Here is a 14,231-nt window from a genome sequence, read left to right on the forward strand (position 1 = left end):
CAAATGTTTGTTTTTTTTGTTTTGTTTTTTAAAGCAAGTATAAAGCAGAACAGATGCATATAGGCTGCACTGTTTCCAAAAAATGGACATTCACTGCTACCCAAAACTATATATGGAAATAGGTATAAAAACACACACACTTCAACATGAAATAAATGAAAAATATATATACATTTGTTCAGAGAGGTGCATAATATATACACAAGTCACAAATGTGTAATTCTACAAGTGCTTTTACAAAAAAGGTTCCGAGAGCTACGTAAAGTCAAGGACTCAGTTATGCAAAGACCTTATTCAAAAAACATAGGACAGTGTAACGCTATGGGAGACTTTATTGATATTGATGGGGTTGGCAGTGGTGTTTGAAAGATGTTTATGAAATTAGCTTGGCAATATAACACAGTAAAGAAGCATTTTTATTTGAATGTTAATAAAATAGAATACCTTTAAGACGCCCGGTAGCCGTTTTCCAGTACACCAAACCATCATGGAGCAATACTCGCTCTTTGCTTATCAGATCCTGCTTCCGAAATGTGTGACCATTTTTCATCTTGCTGCAGGTTTTATTTTCAATCTTATTTAAGATCTCTAGTAGTTTTTCTTCCTTCTCAAACTCACTGACTCTTAAATCCACTGCAGCAATCATGTCCTTAATTAAACACAGGGCTCTGCAAAGGTCCTTGTGTTCCTCGGCTCCTTCTACGTGTAAGAGAATAGCAGCGTTAAATTGTCATATTCCTCAGCATATAAAACATAGACGCATGATAAACAATCTTCTATACTATTACAACTCAAAGTTGTAGTTAAAGTTGTAGCTTAAACTGTTCAGTTATTGATAAGCTTCACCGAGAAATGCTCAAAGAACTAGATTGGTCATCACTTGAGTCTAGGCGTAAAGTTCATCTTTCCTGGTTTGCCTTCAAATACTTTCTGGGCAAGCTACCCGTGTACCTGAACAAGCTCCTCACCCCTACCACATGCAGCACTTATCATCTGAGATCTGACTCCAAAAGACTGTACATGGTCCCTAGGTTCAAAAAAGTATCGGGCCGTTCCTCCTTCTCTCACCTTGCACCCCAAAACTAGACACAGCCGCCACCAGTCTAAGTTCTTTCAAAACTAAAGCTGTCTCACATTTTAATCTGATCTGTAATGCTTACATACGCTGTAACATATATTATCTCTAACTGTTCATGCAATGTATTGTATATAATGTATAACCCTGTTCACTTAATGTAACTATGTATTTGTAACCATGTATTATTCATCATAACTCTGTTCCCATGACATACTTGAAAACGAGAGGTAACTCTCAATGTATTACTTCCTGGTAAAACATTTTATAAATAAGCTTGGACCCCATGGCTTAGCAATGCACTATAAACTCCTCAGACAGTGATGAGATTAAATATGTGATCTGAACTATTGTTTTAGACGGGTAGTATGGCTTAGTATAGTGTTCTATACAATCCGCGCCTATCCACAGAAACATGCACAGAATCTGTGACATACTGCAATATGTGGTGAATGTTACAACAAGCCAGTTATATACAGCACCCCTACATCAACCTTCCCAGTGGAATAGCAAATAAAAGCCCTTATGAGAAGCTATACAAATGTTATTAACAGATAAAATAGTATAAATGAGCTTCTGTGGGTGCTTATGACCATATAACGAATCTTGCTTTAGATGGGTTGGTGTGTCACTAACCTGTTGTATACTGTAAAATCCTTTCCACAAGCACTGGATATTTTGTGATGCGTTGTGTTACAAGAAGAATGCATTCTGGGACCCCTCGGCGGCGAGCCAAAAGATTACTGTTCCTCAACTTAGAAACACACGATGAACAGAAATTAGATTGCGTAAGACAAAAGTAATTTCACATTTGTATACATAGTTATTTAAAAAAAAAAACATAATATACACCAATTATTTAAGCCCCCAAGCAATTAGTAGTTTCAATCCTACAAACTCCATTATTTTGTTATGCAGTTTATACCAAAAGTATATTAAGACCTCGCCATAGTATTTAAGACCCTGGTTCAAGTCACCTTATGACCCACGCGCATTATGTACACAAGAAGCATAGTTGTGTTGTAGGAAATTGAGTGCGGAACCACAGATATCTACTGAACTGCAATATAAACCGAAATAGTATATTGTTATGGATCAAACAGTACTTAGAAATGACAATTATTAGTGAAACCTCATGAATTGGTGATCAGAATGGTTTAATACCATGAGCACATTTAATTCGTATTCTGTATATCTGGCACTACATGTATTTTTTTAAACAGCCACTGGGAGGCGGTGCTGTGTTAGGACATAGCTTGTCTCTTTCTCCCAGCCAGTGGACTATTTGACACACCACAAAATGGTGCATTCCATCATTGGAATTGTCAAGTGTCTTATTCTGCCCTCTCTCATATTGTTCCAATAACAACTCACCAAAGCGTTCACTGACAAAAAGTAACTTGATAGACTTATGCATTCTGCAAAGAACTGTTTAACTGCAAATAACAATTTCACAGCTAAACGCTGGCGTCTAGCTAGGAAAGAAGACAAAGATTTTATTTTTTAGTCGTATCAATTTACATTTCAGAATACAAAGAGCTTAGGAGAGTTGGGTTATGAACAGTCAGTATCACACTGGCAGGGCAAAACATTCCAAATAAGGAGATACCCAAGGGAAACATAGCGCGTCCTATGTATTTACTTTAGCTACAGCATTAAGGGCCATATTTATTAAGCAGTGTTACTCCATAAGACAACTTCCAGCCAATTCACACAATAAGGTGTCTTATGGAGTCTTTATGGAGTAACCCTGCTCAGTAAATATTTTATTTATTTATTTATAAAAATGTTTTACCAGGAAGTACTGTAATACATTGAAAGTTACCTCTCGTTTTCCAGTATGTCCTGGGCATAGAGTTATAAAAATACATGGTTACATTAAAAGAATAGGGTTAAACAGTCAATTCACAGACATTTCATGGACACATAAGAATATATGTCCCATAATCCCATCTGACAATTTGGATTCACATGACTAAACCAGTATAAAATACTCCAAAGCACATCATAAACCAGAAAGTTTTTCTGAAATGTTTTGTAATAACATTGATACTTATTAGAAACGTTGATACCCGTTTTACTCAAAGGATAGGCCATCATTAAAAATAAGAATATGCACATTCCCTGACAAAAATGAATCTGCATATGTATTATTATTCCCTTTGAAGAAAGCTTTTGACTATTATATTTCAGCGTTGTGTTTAAACTGCGTCTATGCTGCTCAAGTCGTGATGTTTGTTTGTATACGAGTACTCTTAATTTGTGTTTTGTTAAAATAAATAGCTCTTAAAAAAATAACCTTGAAAATGTCATAGTAAAATCTATACATTTCCAGCATGATTTGCAACTTGGAAGTATTTTGCTTTATCACTGTAGATAAATATTGCACCTTTTCGCTACCCTACAGTATATATACCTGCCTGTATGCCAGAGGCCCTATTGAAGTATGTCCCTTTTATAGGGAATGATAAGGAAGCAGTGCGCATGATCGAAATGCAAGTGGAGGACAACGGATGCGATAATATGGTCGCAAATCCCAGAAGTTACAGTTCAATTACCATTTTTTGAATGAAATGAAAAGGCAAAAGTACAATAATCCAAAATAATAATAATAATAATAATAATATATCAATGTGGATGAGAGGCCGTAGAATACTGTAATAATAGTATGCAAGTCTAATCAGGCTTTACATTAGTCAAGTCTATGGAGACGCGGCTGACTGTTCCTGTTACAAACTATTCAACACTATCCATCATCTAAACTGTGCTCATTAACCCCTTCAGGGCCCTACTAATGTACGTCTACGTCGAGAAAAGTGGCACACCAGGGACCCTTTTTGATGTACAACATATGTCATTGGCCTCTGCTTGTTTTTTAGGGGCTGTACGCGATCCCGTACCACACTGAAGGCCTGCCCCCTCCCTGTCACATCCGGCTGACGGCTGGAACAGAAGCCCCATCATGTCATCGCTCCGAAGAGCGTTCATGGGATGCGGAAGTGCCGAAGGGTCCGTGGCTGCGGAGGTGGCACCACACTCGGGCACTGGAAGGGTTAAATAAACTCTAAAGAAGAATGGGGAATGTTTGCAAATACATATATATATATATATATATATATATATATATATATAGCCAGTTAATCAACCCCACACTGATGAGACCCATTAAGGTCGAAACAGCTGTCTGTGGGTGGGTTTTCTGGCTATGCACCTTAACCTTGGCTGTGCTCAAAGCTGTGACCATGCAGCAAGCTTAAGCCTATAGGGAACCATGTTAAAAATGGTTTTTGAAGCAAAAAGTGGCACTGTGTGCTCATTTGCATGTCATTTCCCAGAATCCCTTGCTGCAGTGGAAGTGCTGTATGCTAGGTGATAATGGTGAAAGGCGGGGTTGCAGACCTGCCTAAGACATGCAGATGAGCATACAATTGTATTTACACTTATATATATATATATATATATATTCAGGACTTGACAAAATACCCAAAAAGCTACTCAGCCAACCAAAAAAAGCTACTCACCACCTAGCTCTGCTCCTAGCTCCGCCCCACTAAAAAATTGAATATATTCCTAATAAGAACTAATAACATTTGTGTTTGACATAACTGTTTATTTATTGTATTAAATTTATACTTTACTACAATTAGTCCTTGTTAAATAGTTAAATAGTAGGTTGGAAAAAGACATACAGATCCAGCCACCAGTTTCCGATCACTTGCCTGGGTAAAAACTAAGGCATCTCACAGTAAATGCCTCAACATTTCTGTGAGATTCTGCGGCCAGACTAATGGCCCATCAGATTAGCACAGCAGGGGTCCCTGCTGTCCTATTCCGCCGGGCTTGGGACAGCATGGGAGACTCTCCCCCCCTGCCGGCCGCGAAACCTCTGAGGTGCAACCCCGTTTGAAAACCACTGAGGCTGGAGCCGCGCCATCCTCCACCCCCCCCAGAAGAGGCCTTACCTCCTATACACACAGGGCCACTGACAGATTTCATGGGGCCCAGGACTAGAGTTTAAACCGGGGGCCCCCCCACGTGTCGGCGGCCTTGCAAGCCCCCTCCATTCACACCCTTGTGAGCCACCTCCTCTATTTTCCCCTCTCCACATGTATTTCTCACACTCCCACATCCCGCCCACCTCCTTCTTCCACCCCCTCTCCGCTGTCACTTAATTACCTCCCTTTCATTCAATCCTGCTCCCTCAATCTCCCCCACAATAATTACCCCCACTCCCACACACACAAAATGCAACACACACACACCCTTATACCTAAAATCCCCTCCCCCCATTGAACCTCAGATCACCTCCCCCCTTGTACCTCACATCAACTCCCCCCCCTGTACGTCACATCACCTCTTTCCCCTGTACCTTACATCATCTCCTCCCTTTGTACCTCAAATCACCTCCCCCGTTGTAACTCACATCACCTCCTCCGCTGCACATCGCACGCGTGCCTTCTGTGCCGTACCTACATACCACCGAACTTCCGGCGTGGCCTGCACGGGAGGCCGCAACAACAGTGGAGGCACCTGTTGCAGCGGGGGAGGAAATTAGGGGCCCGGCAACCAGACACGGACACAAGAGGTCAGCAAGCGCCGGACATTGACTCCGGGCCTGTGACAACTGCCCCGTGATGGATGTCGGGAGGGAGAAGGGAAGGAGGAGGAGGAGGAGATCGAGGCATCTAGTAGCGCCCCATTGCTACTAGACATTTGGCATTTGACGCTGCGCGGCCATTTTGACGGGAGCTGAAGGGGGAAACACATCACAAGAATGCCGGGAGACGCTGCACACGCCGATGCATCTGCCACCGGTAAGAGACTCGCCTTCGGGCCAAATGAACATGCCTGCGGCGAGCGGGCAAGTGCATTTGTCGAGCCCTGTATATATTATTATGTCAGAGGGAATAAGAAGGAATAATGTGCAGGTTAGGGTGCCGCATAGTTGATGGATGGTGTTTAATATGATATATTAATTGTATCATTATAATATGGTATAGCTGTGTAATGATTTTCCAACCAGCTCTCTCATCATAACAAAAATGTCAACAGGCAATCGGCCTTCCATAATCCTCCACATAGCTAACTGCATTATGGTCCCTGCACATAACATAAAAGGATGTGCACATGGTAGTGGCAGAAAAAAGGTAATTCTCAACCACAGTGTGGTAAACAAGACCCTTTCCAGAGTTAGAATAGAAAGCACTTGCTATCTGTAGCTGGCTGTGTTCCAATAGCAACATCAAAAGTCTGCGACTCATATTTACTATGCAGTGCTAAGCTTGAATGGCCTGTAAGGTGTCTTGTGGCTTAGCACTTGTAAATATAGCCTGGAAAGGTTTTTTTTTTTTTTTAATTTATTGAAGTGTAACATAATGCATTGCGTCAAATTAACCTACTAAAAATATAAATGTTTCCTAAATAAATTATCAAACAAAACAATGGATTTTAAATCAGAAACAAACGAAGCAGCATCCTATTATTTTAAGATTCCAAGTCTGTTTTAAAAATCATAAGTGTTTTAAAAGTGTCATTTTAGTACCCTGCATGTTATATACTGTACATGTAGATATACATGTTATCTACCACATGCTCAAGCTGTAGAAATTAAAGAGGAAACAAAAATGAACACATGAATTCTAAAATACTTATGTAGCCCGCTTTGTAGACTACTAAGTAATGTAAGGGGTTAACAGTCTTAATGGGTTAACTGGGTGGGATCATCCTATTATTGCCCCTCCCCCCATGTGATGTAGGATCTCTTATGACCAGTGAGGTCACCATACGGAGATAGAAGGGTGTATATATAGCTCCACCCAATGTTCTAGAAGCAGGTTCCTCTAAGTTCTGGCAGAGGGCCTCATAGTGAGTCCTGTACATATGTTTAAGAGTATAGATAAATATGTTAACAGTGTCCTGTCCCAGTTTATTGTTTTCACTTAAGGAACGTGCCCTATTTAGTTAGCGGAGAAAAATGCAATAGTACAGATAGTTAAAAAAATAAAACTTTATCTGGACAAATTTTTAAAAATGCGCACTCACATAGAAAGAGCCTTTTAAAACATTACAGAGAAAATCTCCAAAGTGACAGCCTCACCACGATCTCACCGCCTCCACTGCCTTTCGGCGTCTCTCTGCGTCACACGTGACTGACTGATCAGCACTTCTGGTTTCAGTTGTCCGGGGCACACAGACACGTCTCCTGTTCTCCCTGCAGACCAGGAACTCAGGAAGCTGAGTGCATCAGCGAAACATGTTGGGTCCTAAGTTTCTGGTCTGCAGGAAGAACAGAGGAGCAAAAAAACGGAAATGCTGATCGAGCGGTCATGAGACACCAATTTACAGTGGAGGCGGTGAGATCGTGGTGAGGCTGTCGCTTTGGAGATTTTCTTTGCAGTGTTTAAAAAGGCTCTTTCTATGTGAGGGCGCATTATTTTTTTAATTTGTGACGATTGGTTTTCTTGTTTTCTTTTCTCCCACATATTGGACTACATCCACTGCTTCCCATAAACTTTGAAATTCTATATGTGTTTGGGACCAAGGAGACGGTTCATTTTTTGGGTTTAAATCAGGGATTTTTTTTGTCTTTCGCAGTGCCTTAATACACCTCTATTGTCTATAGCTATTCACTGTTTATTAGTGTGTTTACACTTTTATTTTCACTTGTTTATACTATATTATAATATCACAGTAATATGTGTGTGTGTGTGTATATAAACAGTTATACACAGTGAATAGCTATATAATCAGTGACAATAGAGGTGTATTAAGGCACTGCGAAAGACAAAAAAAATCCCTGATTTAAACCCAAAAAATGAACCGTCTCCTTGGTCCCAAACACATAGAATGTCAAAGTTTATGGGGAGCATATATATATATATATATATATATATATATATATATATATATATATATATATATATATATATCAGCATTAATGATATTAAAGTGACATTACTAAAGTATATACTTTATATAGTGACACATATATATATATATATATATATATATATATATATATATATATATATATGTCACTATATAAAGTATATACTTTAGTAATGTCACTTTAATATCATTAATATTCAAGCACTGGGAAGCGCAAACTGAGACACTTTTTAGATCACTATTTAGTTAGCGCCTGTAGTAATGGATAATGATTGTTCCCATGCTGGGGACGGAGGAAGCATATGCTTAAGAGGCGTTCTCAGGAGTAGTAGCTCCAGAGCATAATCGTATCGGCCCCACCGGAAGGTCCTTAGCAAACTCCCGATCCAATTTGCTTGGAAAAGGTATGCAGTACGCAGCACCAAGGATGCAGGTCCCAGAGAGAGTATAGTCTATTCCCAGCTGAGGCTCACTTGAGATGGGGGCATTACGGATACTATGCAGGAGATTGTCAATCCAACCAATACTAAGGGAAACAAGCATAAGTACCTCCCCAGCGTGGGAGTGACAGCTACCTGGGGAAGAAGCACATAGTAACTTTATAATTTGCCACCAGTTAATTGACATGAAGTATGTCCTTGTATGGCGAGCCTTATAAACGGATGTGAAATAAAGTTCTGTGTACTATAAAAGTTTCTGGCGCCCGTCCTTATTCTGTCTGCACAACCATGCCAAGCCTGCATCGACCCAGCACCCTGAACAGGTATGAGAGATTGAGCCTTGCCATGTACTGTATATAGTCCACCTGACTAAAGCTGGGTAAAGAGGGTTACACTTACTTTTATAAAATGCTGGAATTTCTTATTCTGCTGCAGCTCTTTGAACAAGTTCACTGCTTCTTTGTGGTGACTGCAAAACTCTCCGTAGATCTGCTTCATTTTATTTGCATTTTCTGCTGAAAACTACGTCACAACAAATTGAAGCGCGTATTAGCACTGCAACGGTCATTATGAAATATAACAGACAAAGTAAAGGACCCGGAAGAGCCGTGGAACCAGCCTTGGAGGACAAAGTATCTAGACCCTCTTAACATTTTTATATCTGTGACTTTAAGTAGAGCACAGAATGCTGTGTGTTAGTTGCTATTAAATATTGAATAAAATGATTTTCCTCTGCAATGCGCAGTGGAATAACCGTTAAATGAGACCATACATTTTCACGCCATTATTTTAGACTAAAATCAATTTTAAAAAAATTCCAGGATAATAAGTAACCATGTTTTCGTTATTGTACAGAATCTGATACCTGTCCTTCAGTTGTTGAAGTGTGATGGTACAAGGCCATTCGGTATACCACTTCATTTTTATTTTCACACCCAGGGTCCAACAACTTTGTTTATTTATAAATGCACAATTATACATTTTAATGGAGCATATGCTCTCCTCCTCAAGGTGGTAGGCAGGGGGTCTCCGGAGCTGTACCCCATTCATTTCAGATCCGGGGACCCCTTGCTCCTCAAGATACATACCTCTGAAGGGGGAGCCGGTAACAGCTTCGCAGGTTTAAATGTACTGGTGACGCAGGCCAATAGGAAGCTGCAAGGGATGACGTCACGGCTTCCTATTGGCCCAGTTGACCCAGGAGCTTTAAAGCCACCATTTTGATAGCCCCATATTGTCCAGCCAGAGCTGCTACCGGTACCTCCTACGGAGGTATCTCTGGAAACAGGGAGTCCCCAGAGCTGAAATGAACACAGTTCAACTCCGGAGACCCCCTACTTCAATCCTATAACTCTAAACAAAATAGAAAAAGGAAAGCAGGGTTGCTGTTTTAAAGAAAAAATGTATTTGCTAAGGAAGCCTCCCCTCTTTCCTATTTTTACAGCATGGATATTGCTTAAATATTTCTAAAATAGTCCAGGGAACTGTGCCCCAAGGTTTAATCAATGTAAATCTTTTTGAACATCAGATGCAGCAACGATACTTTTTCTAAGCCACTTCAACCCCTGCCTTAAATATGCAGCTGATATTATTTTGTTAATAAAGAATAGCCAATGACTCACAAGTCAGACCAAATGGCTCAGTATCTTATCTCCAACAGGGGCCTGATCCCAAAGTGCCAGGGAAGACAGGCAGCTACGAGGGATTGATATAAAAATGTTCTGGGAGTCATTATATTTTATAATGAAGTTGGAAAAACCTTAAATAACTATGAATGTAAAAAGTATGACATTCAATAAAGTTATAATGAAACTGCAGATATAGCAAGGGTTCTGCGCCGGCTTGCATGTCATGGTGGGATATGATGCAATATTCTGCGGTGCCCCTGCCATTGAACACTATGAAACTCTGATCGTCTGCGTTGCAACGCAATATTTTGCATTATCGGTAGGTAAATTAATGCTGGCTACCTCTGTAAATGCTGTTATCATTTGTGTACCAAAGTGAAGTTATTTGACACAGAGTAAAAATATGTACCTGCTGCACCAGGATATCTCCAATTCTACTGATTACAAAATTTCTATCATTGCCTTCACTGGATTCCTGTCTCCTTTCCTTCATGTTGTAGAAGAACTGCTTGTGGATCTCCAACAGCTCATCGAGGCAAGGGAATATTTTGTCCACAGTGCTGTGGTCCAGCTGAAGCTCTTCCTTCATCCCTTTCCTGAATATTTCAGACATAATGAGCAGGGTCTGGATATGATGCAGTTCCGTCTGGATTAGTTCTGTAAAGTAAACAACAACAGGATAGCACAATCCTAAAATAATTTAGCACGTATTATGCTTCCTAATGGTGCATACAGAGCTGTGAAGAAGCTACATTGTGTATCCATTTATACCAACATAGGGAAGTAGCCCAACGCTTCTCCTTCGGGATTACAGCAAAGTATTTGTGCTATTGGTTTGTTATTGGCGGGTTTGCTGCTGGTCATGATTTTCCAGAACGCTGGGCCATGTGCCGCCAAGATAATTGAGGAGATCCATCGTGCTACATTTTTACATTGGTAAACCACCCTCAATACATCTAATTGATCATTTGTATGACCATTTATTACAGACCTAGAATGCTGATCCCGTCCCATAGTTGATCCTGATACTATGTCTAATGAGGTGGAAGATGCTTCTTATGAATCTGATGATGCCCCTTTAGGATATGAAGCTTGAAATTAAAAGATAATTAAGGGCGTCTCGATTATTTCAACTTAAGTTTATATGGTGCGGAGAATTGGACACATTGGGCACATTCCAAAGCTGCAAGGAGAAAAGAAGGTGTGTGCTCCCAGAGACTTCTTTGTTATCTTCACAAAGTGGGCTTGAGACTAATGTCTGCTATTTGACCAGCCTGCCCGTTTTAAAATACTGTCACGATAAAGCCATGTAAAAGTTAAGTTTCTTGTCGAGTAAGGTAACCTTCATGCTAAATGTGTTGTTTAAGTTCTGCTTTGCATGACGGTATGTGCCCTAAAGGTTACAGTTTAATGGTTTTATTGGTAATCAAACACTGAAGGAGGTTCCATGTCTTCTTAAGAGAACAGTTTGACAACAAAGTCTCTCTGATGATTTATACTAGTGACATGTAGTGTAGGGAGATGCAGTGTATCGCAGAGATACTGTTGATAAGGTTCTGTGAGCATCAAAGGCCTCATACATTCCCTAAAACCAGAGACCCATAGGGCTATACACACAACAGTGTTTCTTTATCATTGCAGGCTAATAGAAATTAAAATAATAAATGTTCTGTGCAATTTGTAGTTAAATCATGTATGAATATATGTACCATGGCCCTAATCCTTAATCTGAAAGTGGAAATTGATAGAATACCACTATGACACGTAGTAGATCAATGATTTTAGAGAACTCTCACATTTAATGTTGGCATTACTATAATTATAGAGTTATTAAGCATTTTATACTCTGATTAAATTGGAAATGAAAGAATTCCCCTCTCCAAGATATCCAGTAATAAATGGGACCATGGTCAAGGGAAAGTGACAAATTATTAAAGTCTCTCACAGATACAAGGATTGTGGGGTATAAAAATTGGTGTTTGAGCCACACAAATCTAATTAATCTTGGGGAAACCCTGCATGTGTGCGAATCTCATATTTCCTGTCCAGGATCGCAACCCACTACAATACATTTGAGATGCCTGTTCAAAACAATTCAATTGGCAATGTTCTTCCAGTCCTCAGGCCCCCTCCCCCCAACAGGTCAGGTTTTCAGGATATCCCAGCTTCAGCAAGGGTGGTTCAATCAGTCCCTGCTTAAGCACAGGGGGCCCAAGCAGAGGCACAGTCTTTGACTGAACCTCTGATTGAGCCCCCTGTGCTGAAGATGGGATATCCTGAAAAACAGACCTTTTAGGGGGGCTTGAGGACTGGAGTTGAGCACCCCTGATTTAAACTATGAATATTTTGGATTGACTGCACATTGTGATAAAACCCCTGTAATGTGACAAGATTTTTATTTTTTTCAAATAGATGATCATCATGAAGTCCTTAAGGTTAACATGTATGATTTGTCTTGTCTGGCACATACAAATGACCTCCAGATCTTCCAGTGCAAGAAAAGGCTACCAGGGAAACAACAGAGATGCCTGTGGCATTGAATTCTGTGTGACCTAATACTAAACCTTTCCCATCAGGATTTCCCGTTTTGGTCTCTTGAGGATTATTCAAAGACGAAACCACAGAAAAGCAATAATCCTCTATTTATATTCAGTCAATGGAAAAAATCATTTAACACAGGGAACTGTAAACATTACTGACTATAGCTTAAAAAATGTGACATTGAAGAGCATAAACAGGAACAAACTAAAAGCAGGGAGGAAAAGAGATGGGCTGCCTTGACCATTTTAGTTTCCAAAAGATTGAAAGAGGCTAGCACAAACGAATTGGCAATAAGCGACCAAACCATCACTGCTCATTATTATTCACTGCTCCCAAACAGAAGGGCTCTAATAGAAAATAATGCCTTCTAACTGTGCGCGTGTTGCCAACACTATATCACTTTCATATACAATTCACTTGCTCCATCACCATAGAATTATCTTTTCGTCAGGCAATGTTTTGCCTTCAATATTTCACTTAAATCTTCCTACTTGACATCCAGATTAAGCTAAACCCTCCCTCGGAATCCCTATGTTCTCAGTCAATCCAGTCACTCAGAAGAAGGAGCAGGGTTACAGTACTTTACTTAAAAGTCCTGGTAGATCCGGACTAAGCAGTGTTATCAGGACTAGTTTCTAACGCTTTTCATATACTCTATGTATCAGTCCCTGGGACAACAAGGGGAAGAGGGAGCCTCAGACGCAGTAATGTAGTGTCACCTGAAGCTATGGACGCTGAGCATTTATGGCTTCATTTACTTTCTGTGGAAGTGGAGCACCTATCCAGTTCAAGCTGCCCTCCAGGGCTATAAGGGTAAAATGTTTGGCAAATAAATAATATTATAGGCTAAAGCAGTAAAATTCCGGGCATTATTGAAAACCTTGCTCTCTGATTGGATAATGCCTGGAATTGTAACCAGTCAGTAATGCCCGGAATTTTAGCAGCATGCAAAGTGTAGTTTTCAATGTGATTATTTCCAGCCAATCAGCTTTCAGAATAGCTGAGGCAGGGGATTGATCAGAATGAAGTAACAGCTCTGAGTCAGGGCAGGGGATTGGTTTGCATGAAGTAAAAGCTCTGAGACAGGGCAGGGGATTGGTCAGGAAGTATCAGCCACGGGTTGACTCCTCCCCCTCCCGAGCTGACTGAGATTTTCTGAGCAGATTCAGTTGAATTGGGGGGGAGAGAGTCTGCAAAGATTAGTAAGTGGCTGCATTTTCTTTATTGTGGATGCAGTGTGTGTGTGTGTGTGTGTGTGTGTAGTGTGTGTGTGTCAATAGCAGTGTTTATGGGTATAGCAGCAGCAGTGTGTGCGTGTGTGTGTTGTGCTGTTGTATGTGTGTGTAGCAGCAGTTTGTGTGTTGTGTGTAGAGCGGCTGTGTTGTGTGTAGAGTGGCTGTGTTATGCATGTAGAGCTACAGTGTGTGTGTATAGAGCTCCAGTGTGTGTTTGTATAGAGCTCCAGTGTGTGTGTGTGTCAGCAGCAGTGTTTATGGGTGTTGCATGTGTGTCTAGCAGCAGAGTTTGTGTGTGTAGAGCTGCTGTGTTGTGTGTGTAGAACTGCTGTGTGTGTGTAGAGCTGCTGTGTGTGTGTAGAGCTGCTGTGTTGTGTGTGTGTAGAGCTGCTGTGTTGTGTGTGTGTGTGTATAGCTGCTGTGT

General features: G+C 40.5%; 1 protein-coding gene across 6 annotated transcripts in view; it reads right to left on the reverse strand.

Moving 5' to 3' along the window:
• ARHGEF28 (Rho guanine nucleotide exchange factor 28) overlaps nt 1-14,231 on the reverse strand; it is a 265,058-nt gene that overhangs the window by 50,064 nt on the left and 200,763 nt on the right. For all 6 annotated transcript variants that reach the window (XM_075591696.1, XM_075591714.1, XM_075591705.1 and 3 more), the window contains 4 exons: nt 10,441-10,688; nt 8,803-8,925; nt 1,712-1,829; nt 445-699 (listed from right to left, as the gene is read on the reverse strand). In XM_075591696.1, the coding sequence (XP_075447811.1) occupies nt 445-699; nt 1,712-1,829; nt 8,803-8,925; nt 10,441-10,688 (744 nt within the window). The remainder of the gene's footprint in view (nt 1-444; nt 700-1,711; nt 1,830-8,802; nt 8,926-10,440; nt 10,689-14,231) is intronic.

The sequence above is a fragment of the Ascaphus truei genome, chromosome 1 (genome assembly GCF_040206685.1).
Source record: "Ascaphus truei isolate aAscTru1 chromosome 1, aAscTru1.hap1, whole genome shotgun sequence".
NCBI lineage: Eukaryota > Metazoa > Chordata > Amphibia > Anura > Ascaphidae > Ascaphus > Ascaphus truei.